General features: G+C 36.8%; 1 protein-coding gene across 5 annotated transcripts in view; it reads right to left on the reverse strand.

Moving 5' to 3' along the window:
- The window catches only part of LOC118280610 (zinc finger protein GLI4), a 104,459-nt gene continuing 77,823 nt past the window's right edge, over positions 1-26,636 (reverse strand). For 2 of the 5 annotated variants that reach the window (XM_035600805.2, XM_035600803.2), the window contains 17 exons: positions 13,314-13,406; positions 12,111-12,314; positions 11,591-11,777; positions 10,352-10,495; positions 9,903-10,065; positions 9,425-9,619; positions 8,947-9,111; positions 8,491-8,608; positions 7,959-8,134; positions 7,326-7,445; positions 6,743-6,902; positions 6,185-6,308; positions 5,653-5,796; positions 4,925-5,015; positions 4,048-4,215; positions 3,651-3,791; positions 1-3,544 (listed from right to left, as the gene is read on the reverse strand). In XM_035600805.2, the coding sequence (XP_035456698.2) occupies positions 1,424-3,544; positions 3,651-3,791; positions 4,048-4,215; positions 4,925-5,015; positions 5,653-5,796; positions 6,185-6,308; positions 6,743-6,902; positions 7,326-7,445; positions 7,959-8,134; positions 8,491-8,608; positions 8,947-9,111; positions 9,425-9,619; positions 9,903-10,065; positions 10,352-10,495; positions 11,591-11,777; positions 12,111-12,314; positions 13,314-13,406 (4,514 nt within the window). In that variant the 3' untranslated portion in view covers positions 1-1,423. The remainder of the gene's footprint in view (positions 3,545-3,650; positions 3,792-4,047; positions 4,216-4,924; positions 5,016-5,652; positions 5,797-6,184; positions 6,309-6,742; positions 6,903-7,325; positions 7,446-7,958; positions 8,135-8,490; positions 8,609-8,946; positions 9,112-9,424; positions 9,620-9,902; positions 10,066-10,351; positions 10,496-11,590; positions 11,778-12,110; positions 12,315-13,313; positions 13,407-26,636) is intronic. The other 3 variants (XM_035600808.2, XM_035600807.2, XM_035600806.2) reach the window with 3 other exon arrangements.

Here is a 26,636-nt window from a genome sequence, read left to right on the forward strand (position 1 = left end):
TACTTTCATAATAAGAAAATTTTATTTAATAGTTTCATTAAAATATCGTCACAGATGCCCAGTTTGTTCGTAAACAAACATTAAAAACAAATAATTTATTAGAGAAATACAATTCTTACAACCATCTTGTGCGTTGGTTTAAATAAAAATTAACAATTACTTATAACTAATAATCTCAATATGAAAAAAAGAGATTCAATGTTATTAAAAACAAAGATCCGTTTTCATTTTAAAAATTAATTTTACATACACATTACAAAAATGAACTAATTACAATTTTATTAATAGTTACTTAAAGTTTAAAATTCAACAACAGATCTGTAAAAATTCTAAAAAATTCTCGTCTATTTTGTACAAAGATTTTTCTATTTTTATTTGCAGTTTTTATTTTTTGTTTTAAATTTATTTTTCTAACTAATAATCTCATGGATCACTTGTTTTGCAGAGATCTTTTTTTATGCTTGTAATTTATTTTATAGATTAAAATAAATGCAATAAACAATTGCAGAATAGTCAGTGGCGCCATTTTGTTGGCGCGGGCAACAGACGAAACTGATTTTGAGCAGATAATAATATCAACAAGAGAATTAGGTTACTAGGGACAATCACTATTTACGAAAACGTCAAGTTACGTGATAAAAGATCTCCAATTATCATTATTTTAAATGGATTTCAATAAAGTATTTATTCCAAAATTTAAGGCACTGATCTCATATTTATGTACAACACTTTATGTACATTTGAAGGCACTTACATACCTGTATACATAGTAATTAATATGTAAATTTAATTATAATAAGCACCTTATCTAACTGGAAGACGTAATCTACTAGATATGTACAATCTTGCTTACAAACATGTCTTTTAAACAAACTATTTTAAAAACTAATGTACTTTTTTATGTCAAAATGTATTGTATCAACATTCGTTTCATTCAAAATCCAAATATCAAAGGCTTCTATAAAAACATTGACTTTGAATTCGGCTTTGCTCAAAAAACCATTTTTAACTTTCACACAGAAAAAAATCTTGCCAAAAGAATAGACCTTAAAATTTATAATAAAATTAATCAGTCTCGACATGAGAAGAGTTTTAAAACAACCTTTAGTTTCTTGTGCACCATTAACAAATCTTATAAATTACTTATTTTACTTACATCAGTAGCCTTAGTATGAGTTTTCTTTACTATCGAAACGAGATCGCGTTCGGCGCTCTTATTGGTTGGTTTATTTAAGCCGGCCAATCAGAACGCCAAACGCGCTCTTGTTTCGATTACTTTAAACGTAAAGCAAACTCGTACTAAGGCTACAGTTGCTTACAAAGACTTAATATGAATAAAAATGTTCATTTCTTACACCGACTCTGCATTGACTAAACAAACCACTATAAAAAGTTATACAAACAGTTGCATGTATAATTAAAATTATTGTATCATTTGGAGGTATTGGTTCTCTTCATAAAACGAAGACAAAGACGTTTGCAGATCGTTTACAACCATATTGTCACCACCCTGCAACGGATGCGTACTACTGGACACCATTTCTGAACTCTTCCAATTCTCACAACTTTCCACGTACTCTAAAGTCCTTTGATACGTTTCTTGTCTCATTGTGTTAGCATTCTGGTTCTTCTTTCTTCCATTATTTGCTTCTATCTGCGACTGAGAAATGTCCCACACTTGGACCTCACTCGTGGGGTTGTTCTGACTCCTCAAGCTGTTCATACTGCAGTCAGTCTGCTGTTCTCCTTTCATCTGATTCTGGTTCATTGGTACTCTCGCTCCATTCACCGGCTTTTGACTACCCGTCGACATGTTCATGGAATTCTGTACAGACTTTTGCATGTTGTGCTTGTTGAACTGGTTTCCTGGGTAGTCCCACTGGTTGTACGGCCTCTGGTGGTTGTAATATTGGTTGTTATTCAACATTGTTTGGTTGTACTGGTGGTTGTTCTTCGGAGGCGGCGGTCCCATCACATTAGCAGCATTCACAACCGAGTTATATGGCGGTGGTTGTGGATACTGCATGTTCTGATTGTATTGCGCATTCTGCATCGGCGGACATTGGTTCTGCTGCTCACAGTAATTGTTCATCGTCCCTCTGCTCATGTTACCGCTGTTGTCCACACTCATCATCGAAGACCTCGACATTTGCAGTGGATGCATCTGGTTGCTTTGGTTTGTGTAGTTCACTGGTTGGTAGTTCATCTGGTTGTTGTATACCATGTTCTGGTTGCCCATTTGATGCATCGGCATCTGGTTTTGATTGTATTGTTGCATCATCTGGTATTGCTGCATGTTTTGGCTTCTCATCATGTTTTGATTTTGAACTGGGTACGGCGGAGCTTGGTTATATTGTTGATTGTGATACTGATTCATGTTATTTCTGTTCGGTACCTTGGCGTTACAATTTCTATTGTTCATGTAGTTTGGATTGACTGCCATTTGTTGGCCTTGATTCATGTTCATATTCATCATTTGATTTTGGTTTTGAACCTGCGTGTTCATCGTCATATTTGACATATTTTGCACCATGGGACTGGTCATTCCTTGTCCCATAGGACTTTGTAGACCAGGGTGCATAGGACTTGGCATGCCATGACTATGTGGGCTGGCTATATTTTGGCCCATTGGACTAGCCATATTTACCATAGGACTAGCCATGTTCTGCGACATGGGGCTGCCAATGTTGTTGTGTCTTGGACTCATCATTATTTGATTTGGCATTTGTGGGCTCATCAAGCTTTGCATGCTTTGAGGGCTCATAGCATTGTGTTGTGGAGACATGACACTCATGACACTTTGTGGACTCATGACGTTGTACACGCTGGGAGGACTCATAACATTGTGAGGTATGTTGTGAGGACTCATCACACTCTGCGGACTCATAGCACTATGAGGAAGACTTTGTGGACTGAGCATGCTATGCGGTAAGTTCTGTGGACTTAACACATTCTGATTCATGACTACAGTTTTAGGACTCATCGCGTTCTGTTTCTGAGGTAATTGATTTGCTCTCATCCTATTCGTTTGTTCTGTTTGGTTTGCAGTCATCGTCTGCAATGACTGCAAAGGATTCGTTGGTACATTATTCGAAGGTGGTTTAGTGTACTCCTTCTCACATTTTTCTGGAACAACTTCTGGTATCACTTGTTCTTGTAAGGGAGTACCCTTATCATCAGGCGACTTGGAGTTGAGCAAGGAGCCGCTGTTGCCCGACATACTAACGTCTAGAGATCTTAAATCGACTGGAATATCACTTATGTTGAGATCACTTCCTATGGCACCTAAGTTTTTAAGTAGAGAATCGTCACTGGTGGCTACGTCACTGATTTTGTCACTGGAATTGTTTGTGTTGGGGACGTCACTAGTTGCATTGTCTTTGGTAGCACTGTCCTTGTCTTTCGAGGTTTCCGGCTCAGGTTGGTTGGTGGAGTCAGTTTTAGCTGGTGTTACCGATTCCGTTGCCAATATTGATTGGTTAAGATATTGCATCATTTCATCTGGTATTACCAGCTTGTTTTCCACCATTTCACCTTCGGCAACCTGAAAAATAGATATTATTAGAACATGAACTCTAAAACAGTACAAAACCTAGTAGATGATGCATCAAGTACTAAATAGATGATGAAGTTCGAGATGATGATCTTACCTGTTCCAGATTGACCTCCTGGTTGGGATGGTGGACCTGTGCCGTGGTGATGACGACGGTGTTAGTGGAGTTGGAACGAGATTCCTTGTACGTCACCGTGTCTTGGTCATCTTCGGTCTTGAACGGGAAAGGAGCATCACCCTGGAAGAAACGGAATATTATTAATATTGTATCAAACAAGATGATGAAAAAGTGATGAAGCGAAAAAGATGTGTGGGAATCGTAGCAATTGCGTTCCATTGTCTCTGCCTCCCCCCATGGGAGATAGGCGGTGAGGTTATTTATTTATGTAGGTATGTATCAAAAAGTCACATCAGTTAAGCTGTTAATAGTTGCTTGACATTTGTTAATCAGAAATGCTGAGTCAGTAAAGTAGAATAAACACCCAATAACTTACCACATCATCAGTTCCACAAGGGTAGTGCTGGTACTGAGCCTGGTCGCTCAGGTTGGACTGTTCCGAGAGTCTTCTGGCTTCCTCCTTCACTTGCACGTTGGGGTCAAGCTCTAGCGCCAACTCCTCAGCTCGTACTTCTGAACAGGTCACTCCTCTGAGGAGGACGGCCTGGAAAACAAATTTATGGGTTAGGTATGGAAAGGAAGATACATCAGTAGAAGAAAAATTGAAATTGGATTTATAGGAAATCAGCAACAACGTCACGCCTTTTATCCCTGAATGGGTAGGCAGAGGTGGACATTACGGCATGTTTTATAAGAAACTAGCGGACCCGACAGACGTTGTCCTGCTACACGTCTTTAATTTGAAAATATTTTTTTAATAAGCTAAAACATTCTGGACCTTTTGATGAAAATTATTATTCAAATGTTATGACAATATCTAACGTCATAATATTTGACACTGCGATGGTAGCTCCGTCTGTTGGATCCAATGTAAAACATTCCAAAATCAACAACTACTACTAATAAATTAAAAGTTAATTAAAAAAAACATTGTCCGGCGGACAAAATTGTGAATCTAAACCATTCTCAGATCCTCTTGAACACACATAAAAAAATCATCAAAATCGGTCCAGTCGTTAAAGAGAAGTTCAGTGACATACACACTTACAGAAGAATTATATATATAAAGATTTAGACACCACTGACAAACGGTTAAGGATAATGATAAAGATTAATGATAAAACTAAATATTTGGGATTTTATGGTAGCAGAAATTGGAACTGCTCATTATCATCATGTTTCCTATTGATCATGAAGAACTGATGTTGATCATGATGTTAAAGAAGTTAAGCTAAGACTAAATAAAGTCTTACCTGATTGCCTTGAGATGTTCTGACGGCTTGTACTGCAGCGAGTGCTGACGACGGCGCTGGCGCATAACCCACACACGAAACTTGACTAGATCTGAAATAAAAATGGTGGATTAACCTCTTAATTGCCGATATATGAGATACAATAGAAAATACATTGTGATTCGCGTAGATCTGTGTTCCGGCACACGACGGGTTAATATGAGTATTAGACCAAAATAAGACATCAGTACAAATAGCTTTTGGGCTACCCATATATTATTTTTTTCGATACTATTTCCTTTGCCCCTTGTAATAGGGTCGAAGTTCGTATAATCAGATCTAGACTAAGAATTTCCAAAAGAAGTAAATCTACATTACTCATAATTTTATAATAACTATCGTGAGACATACTAAATTAACTGAAAATCACGGTTTACTCACGTAAATGAATGGAGAAAAGCTCTACTAGGTTCGAGTCTGCCCACGGGGCTCATGATGAAGAGTCCCTCTGTGACTCGAAACTAGTAGACCTTTTTTCCATTAATTTACGTGAGTAAACCGTGATTTTTAGTTAATTTACTTTAGACATGTTGGAAATTTTACATCGGGAATTTTGCCCTTTATACGAGTAATCAGCAGTTATCTGCTGCAAATCCCCTAAGGGCAAAATCCCTAGTGGTTGCAAGCATAAGCTTAAGCTTGCAACCACTAGATAGCAATTTACTTTCCTAATGCGCTGATCTCCTTACCTTCTACTGCTGTCAGGTGAAAGTTGGTCATAGACAGTGGTATGCTGAGACACTAGGCGCTGCGGCCCGGCGACGCCTGTCGTGGTCGCCACCGCACCCGACACTACTGATGCTTGGCTGCTCTTACGAGATATGTCTGATGATCTATGAGAAGAATTGAAAGAGAGAAAATTAAAATAAAATACGTGTGGCACTCGGAGACTGCCGCGGTATAGCTATTGCATAGCATATTTTTATCAACTTATGCAATTACAATTATATATGCGTTAGTAACGCCACCTGTTAAATTTTGGTTGAACTTTTTTGTCAAGCTGCCAGACGACGCCACTTCAATTATGAACTATAAAATTGTTTTAAGAGTGGGTAGTGTTAGGTTTTTTTCGTTACGGAATTTCTGAATTCAGTCTCCACGCTTAAAGCCCGCGATAGAAGCTATGCAATAGCTTGAAAATAAGTTCATAATAAATACAGATTTATTACAGCTCCATAAGGATTCTTTTAGCTTGGGACCAAAAATGGATGATATATTTACCTTGCACTGTAGAGGCTGCTGCCAGATGAGATGCCAGAATCCCGTCTGGTGTTAGGAATTCCTGTCTTCAACTCAACTGCAACATTGGTGCTGCCAAGCTCAGTCCTGCCCGGTATTCCGCCTGCTGATAAAATATCTGATTATTAGATGTGTGAAGTTATAAGATTCGTACAATAAGGTAACAAGAGTCTTCTTTCAGGTGATATTTTACAAAAACCAGGAGATCGGAAGACTCTGAACATATGTTCCTAGTATCATTTACAGATATAGGAATGAGAATAGGATAGGGTAGGACAGAATAGAATGTTAGGTCATTCAAATCAAATCTGAAGAAATTATAAGCATAAATGGTAGAACCAACCATAAAAGGAATAATGATACTTAATTCAAATACCATAGGTTCAGATTTGGTCGGTACCAAGATTGACTATGCGTGGATGTAGGTGACTTGTCGTTCTACATGGAGGATTAAAGGAGAGGCCTTTGTTCAACAGTGGACGTCTTTCGGCTGATGATGATGATAATAATGATGGTGATGATGATTGACTAAATACTAACCAGGCCCAATATCCGGATGAGGGGGTGGCATCAGCCTCGCAACAGCCATCTTGTTTCCGAACCTCGGCGCATGGTGATGCGCACGCGGCTCTCCGATGGCCACCATAGCTCGCAGCATTAGGGGTAGCTGACCAACTTCCCCTACAACTTCTTGTTCCACCTAAAAATGGAAGAAATAAACCATTGATTACAATTCTACTATAAAATGTGCTAAGAACTTATAATAAATATATATAGTCAAATGAATTATTAGGTTCTCACGGACGCATTCAAGGACGCAACTGGTCTTCTCTTTTTTTAAACTTTCCTCCTACACTAAGATTTTCTCCTGTGTCGTGGGCGCGTTTATAAACATACAAGTTCACATACACATGACACCCAGACCCAAATCAACAATTTGTGGATCACACAAAGAGTTGTCTAGTGCGGGAATCGAACACGCTGCATGTCACGCGGTAGCCGGTTGCCCAGCCACCGCACTAACCGTACAGTCAAAAAGCTCTAATTTTCGAAACAAAAATATTTTTGGACTGCATGTAATTTCTAGCAACTGAACAATAACAAAAAGACAATTAGGACTTACCTCTCCATCCAGCCTGAAGTAAGGAGCACCATTTTCATCCCCGAATCCGCCCAGACCAGAGCCACCGAAGTCCAGGTCCCCACCACACTGGGCAGACAGCTGGTGGATGAAATAAGATATCTAATTTAGTAATAATCACATCCTTTTTATCAGCTAACTTGTTCTACTGAAGACTGGGTGTGAAATAGTAGGTTTTTTTTTGAGGGGGGAAAATGATCCAATGACTTCTCCCGCCCTAGAATAGTAGGTACTTTCTTATTTTTTGTGAAAAGGAAAACACTTTCAAATCAGAATTCATTAAATATTTGCTCAGTATTGAGAGTTATGTCAAACTCAAACTCAAATCATTTATTGCATTCATGTGTACATTTAGATGATACATAATTAGGAGCATTTGTCTCCACATGAAACCCAATGTACAATATTCTTTAGCACCTTTGACTCCATGTTGGGAACTATGCCTAGGTATATCAGGTGCATTGGACTCATGATATAACTGGTAAAAAGTGGGTGTTACAACCCATGATATGTAAACTTAACCTTTTCTCAAAACAGAACAATTAAATCCATATATCACAAATAGACGATTGATTTGATGGTAAAGATCAAAATGACCATAGATATCCCAAATACCTGATGCGCAGGAGTATGTAATCCATGTGGTATGGGTGAGGCTGGACTTTCGCTCTTGACTGAAGCTGACGATGTGTGTCCCCTGACACCAATGGGCACTCCACCCTCCTCTGAACGGGGAGAAGATCCTGCACCGCCACCACCTGATTCCGCTGAGTCATCACCACGACTGCAACCTGGAAAAATAGGATGGTAACATTTAAATATAGGGATCATAATTATCTTTCCAAAATGCTATTTACATGATTCATGGCATGATTTCGTGGTTTCATTGCTACTTTTATTATTTACTGGAGTCCAAAATGATAAGTTGAGAGAGTTTTAAAGAGAGATTTGAGACCCATTGGTCATCGTTGGAGCCAAAAAGTGGCAAGAAAGCACACGGTCTATCTGATGGTAAGCGATTACCGTGGCCTATGAACGCTTGCAACACTTGGGGCAATACATGCGCTTTGTCATAATTATATTCGATTGACGATAAAGCCATATTTCTGTCACTATCTACGTTTTATTAAAATAAAACAAAACTTACCTTTATGCTTCTTACTGGCGTAGAACTCAGCTCCGTGTACCGTTTTCACATGTTTCCGTAACGATGAGGGATCCGTATATCTCTTCGTACACCCCGGCGCTTTGCAAACGTACGGTTTCTGAAATAATAGTATCACTCAGTTAAAATCAAATCTACCAGTCCATGGGATGGGGAAAATACAAAAAAGCTACATAAAAATATTTTACCAACGAATGTATTTCGTCCCTAAATGGTTAGATAAAACTTCAGACCTCATAATATCATAATATCTAAGAGGAATTTAGGGATATAAAGTTACTTATTTAGTCATGGTTAAAGTATCTACCTGCACTAACTAAGATGTCTTATGTTCATTTATATAAATATTCCTATGAGGGTGACATAATCAGTCTATGATTAAAACTTATTAATTTAATAAAGATTAAAAAATATATGTGTTATGACAATGGAACTTACCTCATTGCTATGCGTCCTGTTCTGATGCTTAGCTCTGTCACTAGCATTTGAGAAAGCCTTCGCGCATCCAGGATATTCGCAAGTATATGGTTTCTCTCCTGTATGACTTCGTAAATGGGTCTTCAGGTTTTCAAGTCGGGAGTATGCTTTGCAGCAGCCTTCAAACTGTGGAAGAATAAGGTAACAATTAAGTAAGGTACACGTGAAGATTAATAAAGAAATATATAACTTTCGATAGAATAGAATGCATGAACTTCCAGATGGAGTCAGCTCTTCATTGATCCTCAATATGAACGGCAGTTTTATTAATCACAGTGCCAATAAAGGAAAATAATTATAATTTAGTTTCCAAAAACCATTTTGTCTTCGTATAAGTTCTCTTTCATTGGTCTTTTAGGCAGTTTTGACTCAAAAAGTCATTTGAACCTTCATAAAATTAATACCAGTAGGTATTAGAAAAACATAATCAGATACTCACAGTACACTTATGAGGCTTCTCTCCTGTATGTCTTCTCATATGCACGACCAGCATATATTGAGCTTTGAAAGGCTTTTCATCCCTGGAGCATCCGACCCAGCGGCAGACGAAAGCCTTTTTGCTGGCGTGGATATGATCCGTGTTGATGTGTTTCACCAGATCATCTTGCGTTGGAAACTCTAGTTTGCAGTCCACCTGGAAAAAGAAATGATCAGATTATAGGAAAAATATGGAAGCAACGTGGTGTTTTATTGGCACACTAAGAAGACTGATTGTAAGACGGTAAAGCCTCGAGTGATGACCGAAGACTGGAAGATGTTGCGTGGGTATGCCTCCAGTTAGGTGGAACGAAAACATTATCAGAATCGCAAGAAGCCATCAGATATAAATAGCAAGTCATTGTTCAGCGTGAAGGGGAAGGCCTTACTTGGCAGTGATCATAATCTGGCTTTGGTCAGTAGTATCAATGTATACTCACCCAATGACAATTAGTCTCGATGAAGTCTCCAGGTTCGTCCTTGGAATCCAGACCGTCATGGACGGTGCTCTCAGCAGCCGCTGATAAGGGCTTGTTGCTGTGATGGTTCTCCCGGTGACCCATCAGACCTTGAGGGGATTTCCGTTGCGTCATGCCTGATGCACTGTGGAAGAAAAAAAAATTGTTTTCAATACGTTTTTCACCATAGGATTTGTCTTGTCTTAGGTACTTTACAGACATTACATAATTTCACAAACATAATATACCTGAAACAACAATAAGTGAAACATACAAAGAAGTGTTCTTTACGGGGAATAGAATCCACAATGTGTTGAACAGCAGTTGGTTACCAATCATTGACATTTTTACCAAAAGCAGTCTTAGTGAGACAGTCTCTTCTTTTAAAATTAAAACTAAATCTACTTTTCTTAAAGCTCTTGTATTCATACCTATCAGCTTCCATGACGCTGGTGATCTCAGGTTGTTGGGGAGGCTGCTGCAAATGCTGAGGAGGTGTCCCGTCCAGGGTCAGCCCTGGTCGCACGTCTACTGGAGCACCCATTAGGAGTTGCGTCGGGGATGATATGTGAGATCTGGGGAACATATTTATGTTGTGTTATTGTTCTGCTATATTCTTCCTTTTATATAAGTTTATTTTTTATTGATTAGTTGACTAAACTGCAACCTTCTTGACGAATATCCTTGTATACTTCTCCAATATTAGAGGTATAAGCCGCTTTCCAACATTTAACTATGTACCTGCTCGTATTTACGAATCCATATTTTACTTCTCTTAGAATATTTATTCTCTGTCGTGGAAAATCTAATTTCTCTTTTGAACCATGAATTCAAAATTTCAAAATTGGAACCAATAGGTAATGCTTTGTCTACTAGTATTATATCGTCAGGCAAAGAGTACCTACATCTGAATAGCAATTTAACAATGACTAATCTAATAAAACCCTATTTGAAATCGATTTCGAAATTAACCACACTTAAGTGCGGTTTCACTCATTATAGTTCAAAGATAACAGACTACATACAGTTTGATTACAAATACCATTTAATCACTAATGAACCGAATCGAGGTTTAACAAATTCCAAAATACTGACATCACTTAAGATATCTTACTTAGTCATAGGATTAACAAATTCCTGAAACATTTTAAGGCACGATTTTGCAAAAATGAATCGTAACCTCTTAATTATAGAGATAAGAATCGTCTGGGCATAGTTGAAAAGGTCGAAGTGTGCTTTGATGCGAGTAATTGCTACCGGCATCACAAATGTTATGTACCTAATAATTATAGTTAATGTAAAATTGCTTTATTAAGGAGTTATTTAGTATAGACAACTTAATAACTTTTTTCTTTAATAAGTAGATATAGCCAGTTTATCCACTGCTGTGGATGGGTTTTGCTTCCACCAATCATACTCATTGGTACACATAGCTCAATTAGCACCGGTGGAAACGGACTCAGCTAAGCTATTTTTTATATGGAAAGATGCATGCTATGCATGGCTTCTTTACTATCGATACATCGCATACTTGAGCTGCGAATCTTTTTCTGCGACAACAAAACAACACAAACACATAATTACATCAGCTATGACTCATAACTTCGACACCAACCAGCAACATAACCAATACTACCAACGAAAGTCGTTTCTTGGTAACATTTCCTCACCTATGGATCCCCGCCACGAGGTGGGCATGCGCAGCGTGGTGTGCAGCGGCCGCTGCAGCCTGCTGGTGGGCAGGGTCCATCAGAACCCCTCCCGCCAGCACCCCACTCCCCCCCACCACGCCGCCCCGCGCCAGCAGCTGCTGCGCAAGAGACGCGTGCGAAAGAGATAGAGCTGGAGATATTGCTCCTGAAAAATGAAAAAAAAAATGTTTAGTTTTGGTACTAGAGCTATCTGACTTCTGTCAGCTAGTATATGCTAGTGATGCATGATTAATTAGATTGAATACTGGTGAATGAAACCATCTGTTCCAAAAATTTTCGAAACAAATTGTAAACTAAACTTTATGAATAAGTTTCTTCATTTCACGTATTAGCTTCTTAAGTGTAAGACGCACCAAATCATTTCTTTAGGCAATACAAAATGAAAGTTGTATAACCAACAATAAAACTAAATCGAAAAGCTTAAAAAAAATCATCAATAAATAAATACCAAAAGAGTGCCAATGATCTTGAAACTCACCGGCACTAAGGTGTCCATAGCTGCCCGTGGAAGCTGCAGACGGGGCTCTCACAGCCAGGCTGGCGGGAGACGCCCTGATCACAGCCGCCAGGTCCAGAGACTCGGCCGAGTATGGACTCCAGGAGACTGCTCTCTTGCGGTTAGCTGATGCACCTATAGCACCTCCTGATAGCCTTAACCGCGTTGGTGAGGCTATTCTTGAACCTGGAGAAGGGATTAATTTACAATTAGTTTGATTTTATGTGCCAATAATGTCTTCCGATCGATTTTGACATTTAAAAATATCTATCTCAACATTTAAAAATATAATCTACTGTATACTGAATTCAGAAAATCAAGGGGCATAAGTCCGATACGTTGGTCGGACCAAATCCGTGCCACACTGGATATCACAGTCTGCGACGCCATCCACATCGCCGAAGATAGAGGAATATGGCGAAATATAGTTAACCAGAGAGTTATTCGTCGGGGTCACGACTCTCAGCATTGAGTATAAATGACGCAAGGAGGAGGAAGATACTGTTTTCAAATAACATTTACCTTACGTCGACACTAAAAAAATGCAAAATACTATCTAGACCAGATTATTTTTAGCAAAAACAGTTTAGAAGTCAATCAACTATTATTGAAGGAAATTGATAACTAAATTATAAGTTGCAGATGATTGATAGAGTAATATAAAACCGCTCCATAGTTATTAAGCGACTGAATTACTTCCGTGCTACTGATAAAAGATTATAGCCAATTACACGCTAAATCGTTCATCCTAGATTTAATTTCGTTAACAGTTCTCTCTTCAACTACTAGACTAGAAACTAGAAATAAAAATACATGATTTATGTTTGTTCGTTCAACCGTAGAGGACTTTAACCGGTGGACTTTAACTGATATCTAGATATGATTTAATTTCATATAAAGTACTCAAAATGTTCTTTAGTAACATACAAACATACATATCGTCACGCCTTTAATCCTCGAAGAGGTAGGCAGAGGTGCACATTATTGCACGTAATGCCACTGTACAATGTACACCCACTTTTCATAATGTATGTTGTAAGTCCCATGTAATAAGTGATGAGCCTATTGCTATATAATTTGCATTCTTTAGAAGTCTGTGATTGGTTGGTTTATTCGAGCCGGCCAATCGCCGCAAACTCTTACTAAGAATACAGAGCTTTTTTTTTATCAAAATAGTTGTCTTACCCTCTAAACTAAGTTGAAAGTCTTGGCTAGCGAGTGTACTGCCAGCATGCAACTCTGGATGCAAGCTCCTTGCTGCACTTAGGTATTCTAAACCTGAAACAATAAACATAAATTTGTTATTAGTCATAAACGTCTGCATTAGGTACTAGTGTACTACAAAGTCAAAAGTAACGTAACGTCACGCCTTTTTATCCCCGAAGGGTAGCTCAGCAGTAATCTTCTCGACCCAGGAATCGAACCTGAGACCCCGTGCGTGCCCGGCAGTCGCCCTTGCGACCACTCGACCAACGGGGCAGTCAAAAGTATTTCGAGAATATTCCATAAAATGTAAATTATTTCATTTAAAAATGTAATAAATTGAAATTGAATCCAAGACCAATAAGTAAGCTTATTATTACGACACGATCAAGATAATAAACTAATCTACACAATAAATAAGTTGATTAAGTCATAGCTTATAATTTGAATTGAATTTAAATAAAATACCAGCTTAAAACCAAAATTCTAGTCAAATTATTCAATCTTAGCTATTTAATTTCAATAAAGTTAAAATGTAACGTCTTTAAAGTCCATTTTAGAGGCCACAAATTAGCCTGGCCTTAGTCAGTCTGTCCGTAATAAGCCGAGATTGAGTTGTCACCGTGTAGCACACCATTTTGAATATAAAGTGGTCGATTAACGCCATATGTGATTAATGTGTTACCGGATGTCTTTACGAGCTATTTCGCGGTAACAGATTTCATGCTGACTAAATTGGGAATGTCCTAATATGTCGCCGCTAATTGGACACCCTACATAATGTGACAGCTTCGACTTGGCTGCTGCTATATTTGCATAGACAAGCATTCAATGTTAAACAGTGATAAACTACTTTTTGTCACAGATTTTCTGCTCCATACATGACGCTGACTAACCTCGTTGCATTTCTGATAAAAAGCAGAGTGCAATTAAATTAAATCTGTGTGTATTTTTGTAACATCTTTGTTCGATTCACATCGTTAAGCGCGGCTCGAAAACGACTGCACTCACAAAAGCATTAGTCATCCTTATTAAAATCTATCCTTCATCGAGGAGGCGGCGTTTAAGTAACAAATTTCCATAATAATCACATCTCAGACGTACGAAAACAAACACGCGGCGGGTTCCAAACGAGAAAAAAAAACGAGCCAACCATTTGATTTGTTGATCACGCTTTGCCGGCTTCGAGGCGGGCGATTTGCCCAAAAATAATAGGTTGATGCAAAAGGCGTCAGCGGCCAACAATTTTGCAAACGTAAGAACGACCCAACAAGAAAATAATACCCAAATCCCACGAATATAACGTATGTGGTCTCCTTTTGACGCGCCGCCGCGACTTCCAAAATTTTTATGTCTTCATCGTCATGAGAACCGGCGGAAAACGACATTCGTGTCCTTTAAAAATAAGAGAAAAAGATATCATCGATCGAATTTGAGGCCAATCGACGTGGCCACGAATTCCATTACGAGGCTATGGTCACCCTAACGACATTGTGGCAACGGGGCGCAAAAACTTCATTCGAAAACTGACTTTATGTCCTTTTTTCTTAGAGGTGAATTTTGAATGTTTTGTGTTGGAGCGAACTCGTTTTTGTATAAAAATCGATAGGTCGATTGGAGTCCATTTGATATTGATGTATTAATTTTTATCCGAGTCGATTGGGCGTAAAATTAGTATTTCGATGTTCGGTATCTAGTGGTTTCGTGGTCACGTTTAGCGTTAATATATGAATGTCAATGGCTTTGTTGGGCGGCGTCTTTGGCCGCGCGCGCACTGACTTTGTAACAGCGTATACTAATGAGAGTCGTTGTAAATTATGAGTTTGGTTGTTATTCGAATATGCGGCGAGATGAAGGCGTTACGACGTGAATTTGTTATGGCGGCGTAGGTATTTTTTACAGCTTTAACATTCTGAATATTCACGGGTTTATAAAAACCAAAGGATGTAGGTAATATTTTGTTTGGTAATTGCAGATTTCCTCTTGATATCGAGTTGGGAAATCTCAAAACTTAAAACTTCCACACGTTTTATGTAGGTATGCTACATAATGAACATTATACAAAAAGACTAAAACTAAATGATCAAACAAATTCATTTGGCACCCAATCTCCTCTAGACAAAACAGGTACCGCCCAGCGTTAAAATTCACAGGAAAAAACTGTTCTCATTAAACCATCAATGTCATAAAACGATTAGTACGATCGTTAGTTAGGGTACTGCAAAAAACGGACTCTGTTTACTAATGAAGTTTTTACACTGTGGTCCAAAGAGTGTGACTACAGGGTCTACACCAGTGGTTCTCAATCGGTGGTCCGCAGGAGACAAAATATGGTCAGCGGAAAGAAAAAAAAAAACAAAAGACGACACCTCTGTCCAATAAAATATCACATTGAAACTCGAATTAAACTTATATTAAAGGACCTGAGAGTAGCAACTAATTTCAATAATCTAAAAGATACAATTTTTTTAAAAGTCGCTATTTGTATGAGTAAATGAGAAAATCGTTGCGAAATAAGTAATAGCAATAGTAGTAATAGTCCCTAACCTAATAAGAATTCAGCTGATCGGCTCTAGTTTGAAAAGCAGTAGTAGGAACAGGGTGGATTTTAGTCAGTAAGAGTCACACTTCCTCTTGGCTCGCCAAAGCAGGAGAAGCAATTGGATGATTTTCCCTTTCAAAAAAATACCTAACAAGAATGGCATATAAGTGGGTCTTTGACAATGAAAAGGTTGGGAACCTCGAGTCTACAGGTAGTCGGTGTAAGGAAACTACTTCATGGAATTGGAAAAAAGGACCAAATAGTTAAATAAAGTTATCCCCGTCATTTAATTTTTGATTGACTTCGGTCTGATTGAAAGATATCAAATCGTTAAGTGGATGTAAAAAGTATCTATAGGCTAATCTATATGATTAGGTGGATACTCGACGATTAGTTTTTGATGCGATGCGTGTTTATCTTAAGGATTGATAATAAGGTTTTTGTTAGAACTGGTTCGTCAGGCACATGGACTTATATAACCTATATTTTATAAATGCTATCTTTAAAATACCCAATAGACTTTTCTAGTATTTTTTTATGGTACAAGCCGGTTAAAAACAGATGGATCACCTGATGTTTGCCCATGGACATTCGAAACACCAGAGGCGTTACAAGTGTATTGCATTTTGTGAATTTGGAGTTTAAGTGTTGTTGGGAAATCGTGATTGGGAAGATTGGGAAAGGGGGTAATTGGGCCTCCGGTAACCTCACTCACAAAACGCAAACGTTGTTTTACGTCGGTATCTAAAGCTAAAAATTCGTCTACGAATGGTTTTTAATATTTAAATCTAATTGTCAAGTATTGTCTTTCCTAATCACAAGTTCGATTAGCACTTATTTATCTAAAAGAGGTGGATTTTTTAAATCTGCTATTTTCACGAAGGCTATGGATAACATAACACTAAGACTCTTAGGACCACAGGAAGAAAACCAAAAAGACTTCTATAAAATTACACTTTTATCAAGATTTTTCTCAACATATCAAGTTAAAAACACTATAAAGTATCAGAACGTCTTAATAAACTTGGAAATAAAAATAAAAACTATATAATGTGACGCATACATCGCTTTAACAACATGAAATTATATTCTTAACGGCATAATTACAGGTTTGGTAAACTAGCAACTTTTCTCTCTTTCCATCTTGTTTGAAACTTATATTTCTATCTCGTTCTAATCGTCCTTTTCGATTTTGTTTCGCGAGATGATCGCTGATGATTTATTCATAAACGTTTATATTTATTTTTTAGGGTTCCTTTGTGATATGTTAACAGGTCGTTAATAGAGAGGTGATCGTCTAGCTGTCTGTCAAGTCGTATTCTATGAAATTTTTTAATTAATGTTTATTGAATTTCAGCAATCGTCGCGTGGCTCGCGGGCCTACTGATGATCTCTATGTCTATAACAATTAGTCTGTGCACTTTTAGAGTGTCATTAAAATATTATGTTACATCACAATGGTCTAAATAATATGTTTGGAACACCACACCTGGTGTCCTTGATTGTACTTTTTTGTGAAATACCATACTATACCACGTATTTTTGGATCATTTTATATGATTTGTGGTTAGCAAATAACTTTTTCAGTATCATCAGGGCCTTTCATCCCCGAAAAGGTAGGCAATATAGATGTGCAAATTACGGTACTTAATGCCAAATACAATACTTTTCACCATTTGTGTTATAGGGTCCCATGTAATAGGGGGTGAGCCTATTGATAATAACTTTTCCAGTTTATACTTTTACCTCATTTTTAATGCTACTTAAAATGCAGGTACATATTTAAATTTGTACGGAACCCTTTGGTAAAATTTAACTCGCACTTGATTAGCCTTTTATAATAATTTTCTTGGAAGTGGTTTAGAACTGTGATTTGAACCACTACTGGGTTTGAGTTAAATTAGTTGTTAAGTTGGCTTTGAAAAACGTTTCTGAACGAACTTTAGTTGTTTTTTTTAAACCGTTTAACTTATTCTGTTGTGATTAACTCCACTGAGTTCTGTGTGGCCGTGGTTTAGTTTGATTAAGAATAAAGTTGGTTTTAGTTATTTTCTGTCGTTTGCGTGGTCGCAAGTGTGACTGTCAATCTGTTTCGGGTGCGATTTCTGGGTCGGGAAAAGTACAACTGGGTTTTTATTCAGTTTTTTGAAATTTTCTCAGTAGCAGCATTGAGTCTGGAAGTGTGTCCAGTATACTTATTGTCCAATGGGACTTATAACACTTATAACACAAATAATAATTATAGATCTCAGTGTAGTGTATGTGAAACGAAGATTAGTATTGTGCCCGACATAATTGTTTGAATAGAATCGTTCGTAATTTTAATATAATTAAAAGCATAGCTAGCTAAAAACGTGTATGCTGTAGCACACAGACTCAAACATCTGCCTATCCCATTGACACAAGACAGGCGTGACGTTATATTTAATGCGTCTGTTAACAAGAAAATAAACCGAAAATCTCATTTTTCAAAATTAAAGCTCCGATAATTGACTTCCAACTTAACAACTGCACTAATTAAGACCAAAACTATAATTGGGGATCATAATATTGACACAAAACTACCGAGTAGAAAAACCAATTCTAATAGAACTCCCAACTTGTTTAACATATTTGTACCGAAGGACCAAGTTACGTTGGTTATCAGGACTTGTGAGAAAGAGATGGAGAAATTCGAAATTCAAAACCGTCAAGCTGCGCACATATGCGTATGCGCACCCTTCCGGTTCCGTCTCAATTATTTCTAAGGGTCGTTTAATTACTTTGGTACAAGAATAGAATTGAGTCATTATTGTATTTTTGGATTTCTATTGCATTCTTTAAATACTAGGTATCATGTCTTAATTTATATAATGATTAAGTTCACACTTTCATGTATCTGAAGGCATCATCACTTCATCAGGTTTGGAGAAAAATTATTACGGTTGAAAATGTGATCATAACTCAGGAATCGAACTCTTAACCATCATTGATAATATCTGATTCTGATGTCATTCAGTAATTATAAGTTATTCACTCAAAATAAGAAAGAAATCATCTATTTATCTTTCCATTCACAACTCAACAAGTCAAAACTTAGTATACTTTCAAAACCAAAACAGAACACACAAACACATGCACAAATTCTCAAATTTCACCGACACTGTCACCACATGCTGAAAAATTCGCGTTTTCATACAAAAACATGTGTTAACTTGTTAATCACCTTTCTGAGAATCGAACCGAGAACATTTCGAAACACTACCGCCTGATTTATGTTTCCTACAGTGACATGGCTTTCAGATTTCGACTATTAATTATTATTAAGACAGGTTTATTATTTAATTAATTAATAATATGACAGTATTGTAATAATGAATTATTGTTGATTGTATAGATAGATTATTATTAAAAATTTATAATTGATGATTGCCTCGGGATTATTGGTGAGGTGTTATACAAAGTGCACCTTATTCAATTGCTCTGTTCTACTATTACGTCGCCTAATAAAACTATTGTTTATTTTTTTCGTTGTTACAAAAGTAATTTTAAAGAAACAGGATTTTACCCCCTACTAAATAAGACGTATAACTATTTACAAATGGTGAAAAGTGGGTGTACTTAAGTTGTACAGTGGCATTATGTGTGTACCTCTGCCTACCCCTTCGGAGATAAAAGGCGTGACGTTGTATTAAGGATAATAATCAAAACACTACACAATATTAAAAATTTATTATGAATTAATACAATGTAGAGATGCACATGAATGGGTGCAGTTAGGAACAATCCAAAATTACTTGGTGACTATTTTTCAATCTAAGAGTGTATGTTTTTTCTATTAATTTTAATGAGAACTTTCTCAGTATGGTTCATCTTCGAATGGATTTGATTAAATCTCTCACTTATAATGTAGGAGGGATCCTCTCTCCTATCCACCTACATTGTAGATCTTAAAATTTTATATTGTTTACATCGTGTACCGTAGAAAAATGTTTTTTTTTAGGCATTAGCAGCTAACATGACTTTAGTCCTTATGTTTTCTGTCATTCCCTCGCGTCTTATCTCAGAAATATTTCTGTAAAGAAGTTTTCACTCGTTTCTTTTCTCTTTCTCTTTCTCACTCTGTATTATAGATGAATAAGAGACTACAAATTTTCAATAATGGGTTTGTTAAACATTGCTTTTTTAACATTTTTTTTTTCTTCTACTTAATCCTATAAACTTAACAAATACAAAGTATTTCACAATCATGTACACAACCAATAGTACTACAATCCAGTCTCAAAATCATTAATCAATTATTACACTGATCAAAGTCTGACTATCAAAATTATTAGTTGACCATTATAAGCTTTGACGTCATAGTTCTACAGTACCTACGAACTCTTCATATTATTGACCTCTCCTTACAAAGGTCGTTCAACTCAATCCGATTCACACGGATAATTAACTTAAATAAATTATTAAAATAAATGAAACGAGGGACTTGCGAAGGCGTTAATTCTACGTTATAAAATATAATTTATGACTTATTTATATACACTTATGTTATTTCAAAACAAACTTATATGTAATAAAAAAACCAAAGGAGGTAAAGTTTTTTCTACTTATGTTAATTAATCATGGTGATTTTAAAACCACAACTTTTGCAACACCCCGTACAAAAGGACCACACTTTAAAGGACAAAAGGACCAAATCCTATCAAGCGATTTTCAACCCTAATCACATCAAAACAGTTCAATTACTCTTCATAACTGCCAATCAACCATAATGACTACATTTCAGCCAATCAGCTTCGCCAATTACTTGGACATAAACATTAGACGAAAGCGTCGAGTAATTATTCTTATCAAGACGTGATTAAAAAGTCCGTTGAGTATTTTGGTAACAATAATATTCCTGGCGTAGGTGGGGGTTGTGGTGCAAGTCATAAGAGAAAGCGGTAGCGGGAGCGAGAAGCGGCAGGTATTGATAAAACGTGAGGATACTTTTTCTATTAGATGAGGGACAAATGAACAGATATATCATCAGATATAAGTAAGTAGACTTTTCCATGTAACACTAGAGGAGTTACACTTGTGTTGCCATTTTTAACAGAAGAGAGACTGGTCCTTTGTTAACTGCAATCGCCCAGCGAAACAACATTTATTTTGTTTTGGGTTTCGAAGGAACCATGAGTAGATAGTATAAAATCTTTATTTACTACAATATAGTGACGTTCCTAAAATGTTCATAGATTTTTTCTAATAATGTAACTTTATTATCCAAACAAACAATAAATAACTATATCTATGGTGTCAATAACAAAATTACAACAAGTAAACCAGATTAAAATATAAAAACGTATCACACAAGATTACTAAAAATACCTTTAAACTTCCTAAACTCGACAAAAAGACAAAATAAACACTTTCGAAATTTTGTACTAAAGATAAATTCGTTCGCTGATAAATTAAGTAATTTACGATCAGTCGATAATCTCTTATCACTTAGGGTGGCGCCTGCGCAGCGGGCGGAACTCGTTCCGAGATGTCTCAATCTCGATAGAGACCGGATCAATCGAGACCGACCCACGGCTTTTTTCATCGATCATCGATAGGACTGGTTTTCAATCGAGAAAAAATTATAGAGGTACGGCCGAACGATACATTTTGGTTACTTCGGGATAACTCTGATGAAATTGATAGATGGAACAGTGGTTTGGATGTGTTGTTTAATAATGATGCTGTTTATGGAGAAGAAATCGACGAGTACCGTTAGAGGAAGGAAAAGAAGCTAGAGTTTGCAAGACATGGAGAAAAGAAAGTTTTTCAACGTTATCAGATTGGAATTCTTAGTTTTCCAGTATGGTTTTACTACTGAGATTTTTTTCAAAAACTAATAAATAACCCAGGCAAACACTTTGCACGACACGGGAATCGAACCCGAGACCCTTTGCCTGGCAGTCGCACTTTTGACCACTCGGCCAACGAGGCAGTCATTAAAAATCAAGTTCGATTCGATTAAAATTGAACACAAAATAAAAATCACAATGATCAGAGACACAATAATTTCACGCCAATCAATATTAAATAAAGTTATTACAGAACAACGCTTTAATCGAGAAATTTCGCCAGTTCACAAACTCGTAATAAAGACTTATGACCATATAATTACGGACATGAGGTCAACACGTTTAACAAAATTAATATGAACATATTAAATGCTGTGAAGAATATTGTATTAAACTTGATGCATAATCAGTTTGTAACTGTTCCATTAATAAACCCGTTATACCCTTTCATATGAAGAATCTCAAGTATTGATTTCTATTTATTTTTTGAGAGGAAAATGTCATCAAATTGTTCTTCCCGCCCTGCGATAAGCGAGAAAGAATGTCAGAATCTTCTAAGTCTGAGCTCGGATAACTTCTTGTGCTTTATCCTGAGCCCCATTTATTTGGGTACCTAGTACTTAAGTGTGAATTTTTTAAAGGTTTTATTCTACCAAAAGTGGAATTGGTTCAACAACCTAACATAAAAACCAAAACATAATCAAACTGTCTTTCAGATTCATAATACATTTACAACTATTCCTTACAAAGTGATGATATTTCTGCATAATTTAAACGATTTATCGAAGCCTTGTAGTGAAGGGATTATCACTATTAGCTGACTAAGTTATTTATTGAAATATTGGCGATAGGTTTACACCCAGCAGGTATCAAGAGAGTATGCATCGTCAATCACTTGGTGAAGAACAAGCCTTGAACAGTTGGAGACGGCGTTTGTGGGTAAGATTAATATTATTGGTTAGGTCGGGTTCTGTAGTTATTATAAAACGTGAAATAAATTGTTTTACATTTAACACATTGAACGCCGTGGCGGTCACCGGTGACCGACGTTAGCGGAGGATTTGCCTTCAACAGTTTTCTATTGGCAGTCAAAGACGAAGAATCGGAACCTTTTGAAGCTGCGATCCGATTCAACTCTCTTATAGATCAGCAGTGGACTATTATAACCTGTTGATGTAGCCCAAAAAGACCAAAATATAATTTATTTCTATAAACATAACAATTTTACAAAGGACCAAAAACCATTTTCGTACAGAAGGTTTATCTATCAGTAAGACGGAACCCTAAAAGCAATGATTAATGGACTTTAAAATGGTAATTTATATTTGTGGTGTTCTTCAAATTATATCTATATCAATAATATTGTCGCGTTGTACTTCTTGATAGTTATCGGCGAATAACTTTTGAAGCATACAAGGATATTAATTGGGATGTAAATTAAGTCGAAACTGAATTTAATTTTGTTCGACTTACCACATCTTCTGGAGTACTTCAAAGGTCTTGTGGGTCTAGTAGACGAAAATGCGCTGATGATAATGATAATGGTGATGAACAGCCCCGAATAAAATTATAGTAATTAGAAAATGATAGCTACTAAATTTGTTTTGGCACTGCGAACTTCTAAAAGGAGAATGACCAAAACCCGGCCATGTTGCGTCTTAAGAATTTATTCGTTAAAAATCTTAACGTGAAAAATAATTTCATGTGTGAAACTATATGTAGTAAGTAGCGTGGCATTTCTAAAAGTTATTTAACTGACTCCAAAGCCGGCATTGTAGTGGATCAACCATTGAAATTACATATAAATTGTCATTAAAGTTGGGGATTGAACTCAGAAGAAAATTTGAGCTACATATAATTACAGAACAGCAATTAATGGATCATACAAACATTTGTTCCTCTGAAATTTAAACCCCAATTCTTTGCTTCACAGTCGGTCTCCCATCAAAGATATTAGGTCAGTACTATTATACCTAGCTGTTAACATTCCTTTTACAGATATTTTTATTGAAATCCTATCATAACTTAAACTTCAAAGACCACGAAGTCTAAATTCCTGGAATAAATACCTACTTTTATAGGCGGTATGGATGTAAAGATTATCTTCATTTCGATCGGTTGAAACATTGTTGTTTACTCGCGAGGATTTCGATCTTGAGATGTTGATAGGCCAGTGGTCACAAGTGGGACTACTGAGCAAGAGGTCGCGCATTCGACTCCGCAGTAGGACAAAGTATTATTCGGTTTTTCATTTTAACCCACCTCGTGAAACATAGGGGTTATATACGAAATTTAAATGCCTTACTCTAGCTAACTTACTCTACTCCTAACTCTAGCTAACCCTAACTAAGAAAACGGTTCAGAGAAAAAAAGATTAATTTTTATTTCTAAAGAAATGAGTGACTGGTATTCCCCCTTCACTAAAAGCCTTAAAAGCTTAACTTGGCTCGATATTAGTCAAAGTCGATAAGACACTCCTTAGCATACAAGAAAAGGCTGAAGTCATACATAAGTAACTCAAAGGTGACTTCTAAAAAATCCATCTTAACAAAAAAATAAATAATCAAAACTCATTCAATTAAGGGATCCGAGACCAAAATTAAGCCTTCTTCGTTTAAAATGCATTAATCCGGTCACTTGTCATGCGCGGGCGCACTCGTGCCGTCCCACTCTAAAACCCGTTCCGGTTCGCCCATCGTCTTCTCGTTGACAAAGATTAAGGTTCGGGACACCGTGTTTGACAAAGGCAATTAAAAAAACAAGATTGAACGTGTCAAGTTTGTTCGTGACATTTCGTAAATTGGAATCTGCTGCAAAAATTTATTAAACGAGTAAAAAATGCGATCAATCTCCCTCTAGGTCGATTAAAGTCCTCTCAACTGTATTCTCAATTACACCTGCTACAAATTACTTCCTCACTGAGACATCCTTGCTGTATCTACAAATGTCTAGCTCTGATTATATTTATTTCTTTGACATCACCCATACATCGGTCTCTCTTACACAATCGAAGCTCTGAATTCTTTTTTGTTTTACATTTTCGTAGTAACATGAACTCTCAATCTCTCGCTCACAGTTTTTACGCTCAGTTAAACCAGAGTTGGACCTTAATTTACGATTATCGAGCGATGAAGACATACACACGTATCGATTTAACCGCTACACTTATAGTAATCATATTTTTTTCGATAACAGCGACATTTATGACATTCGCTTTTATTACATTTTCATAATCTCGATACGTTTTTACGATATCGAAACATTTGCGAATCAAACTTCCAAGAATGAGATGCTTACTCATTTTATTATTGTCATTAATTTTTATATTTATATTTCTTATATAAGATTGTCCGAATGTAATATCAACCTGATGGTGATTGGCAGCTGTACCATTAGCAACTTTATTAAAATGTTTCATAAAATTCCTCGCGGCAAAAACACGGCACAAGTAAATGTGGTGATTAACATTTTGGACAGAAAAAACTACTGAATAATGAAGGGTATCGGTGTGAACAACTTTATTAAAAAGGCAAACACGAGAAGCTAATAGCTCGTCTGTCTCGTTACCCTTGAGTGATCCCTATACAGATTTTATTACAGCACTATAACACCAAATCTCTCCGTCGCGATTTCAAACATTTCATAAATACCGAGCCGGTCAACATTATCCGTACAACAAGAATGAAAAGGATACAAATTGAGTGAAAAAGTGTCCCAATGAACCTTTAAATTGTTCTCTATATATGTCTCTGGAACACGATCTTCGTTTACATCATCATTCGTCGACTTATCTGATGAGCGCACATTGTTCGACTGTGCATCTTGTGTATTTACTATCAAGATATATTTTACCTTGTTTACATGGGGCACGTAGTTTCTTATAGCGTCATTGTATTCAACTAAAAGTAGTGTAGCAGAACTACTTACTTCTGAAACTACAACTCTGTTACTGCAACTGTAAAGCTTTTTGTCGCCTGTATCTTGATGTCTGGGGTCTGTCGGACCATCTTCAGTGTTGTTTGTTTGTGTTAAAGTTGGTTTTCGAATGATTTTCCTCGGCTGAATGAGCGGTTATTTGTTTTAAGGGGGCTTTATCGCGGCACGTAGGCTCGATTTGAATAAAAATACAATTTATATGTGTCGGAGAGTTCGGTAAGGCGGTGTAGGGTTACGGAGCCGGTCGGACGACTCGGCTCCCAATTTGCTGGTGCATTTCTGAGTAAGTTATTAAGTTTCGGCTTGTCACTTCGGTTGCGAAATTTTGCAGTCCACTGATGACGGTACGTTGGTATTTTGTTTTAATAAAGGCAATCGAGTGCAGCTAGGTCTTTTTAGTAGTTTTTGTGTGGGTATGATTGATGATGTTGTTATTATTAATATAATTTGCCTAGACATTAATAGCTTATTTCGCAAGTGATTATTCAGCGACACTGGGCCCGCTGAGGTCAGGCATATTTGCATAAACACTTTCGTACTAATAAACAAGCTTACTAATTACATCTTGCCAGTTTGTGTTTTGATCATTTCTTATCGTTCTATCGAGACAGTTTAAGTAACAATTAGGGTGCATAATTCTCACTAATTTTGGAGTAAACCCATTTATATTCCAGTTATAATTTATTAGGTTTCACCATAACTTGACTAGGAAGATTATGTCGTATGTTAATTTACATTTTAATTATTCTTGAGCAATGTACCTCTATGGTACAATATCTCAAAAGCACTTGCATATGGGGCATGGTCGTTATTGATTATATTCATAGTCACGTCCCGTAATAACTTTGAAGTTTTGATTTTGCCAATATGCATAATCGGTTTTGTGTTGAAAATATTCTCATACAACACTTCATGGCTTCGATTGAATAGGTCTGCAGGGCAAATGATCAAGGTGATATGTATAGGCTAGGAGGATTTAACTGGTATTACTTAATAGTGTAGTCTTAAAGACTA

Source organism: Spodoptera frugiperda, chromosome 16, assembly GCF_023101765.2.
Source record: "Spodoptera frugiperda isolate SF20-4 chromosome 16, AGI-APGP_CSIRO_Sfru_2.0, whole genome shotgun sequence".
In the NCBI taxonomy this organism is placed as follows: Eukaryota; Metazoa; Arthropoda; class Insecta; order Lepidoptera; family Noctuidae; genus Spodoptera; species Spodoptera frugiperda.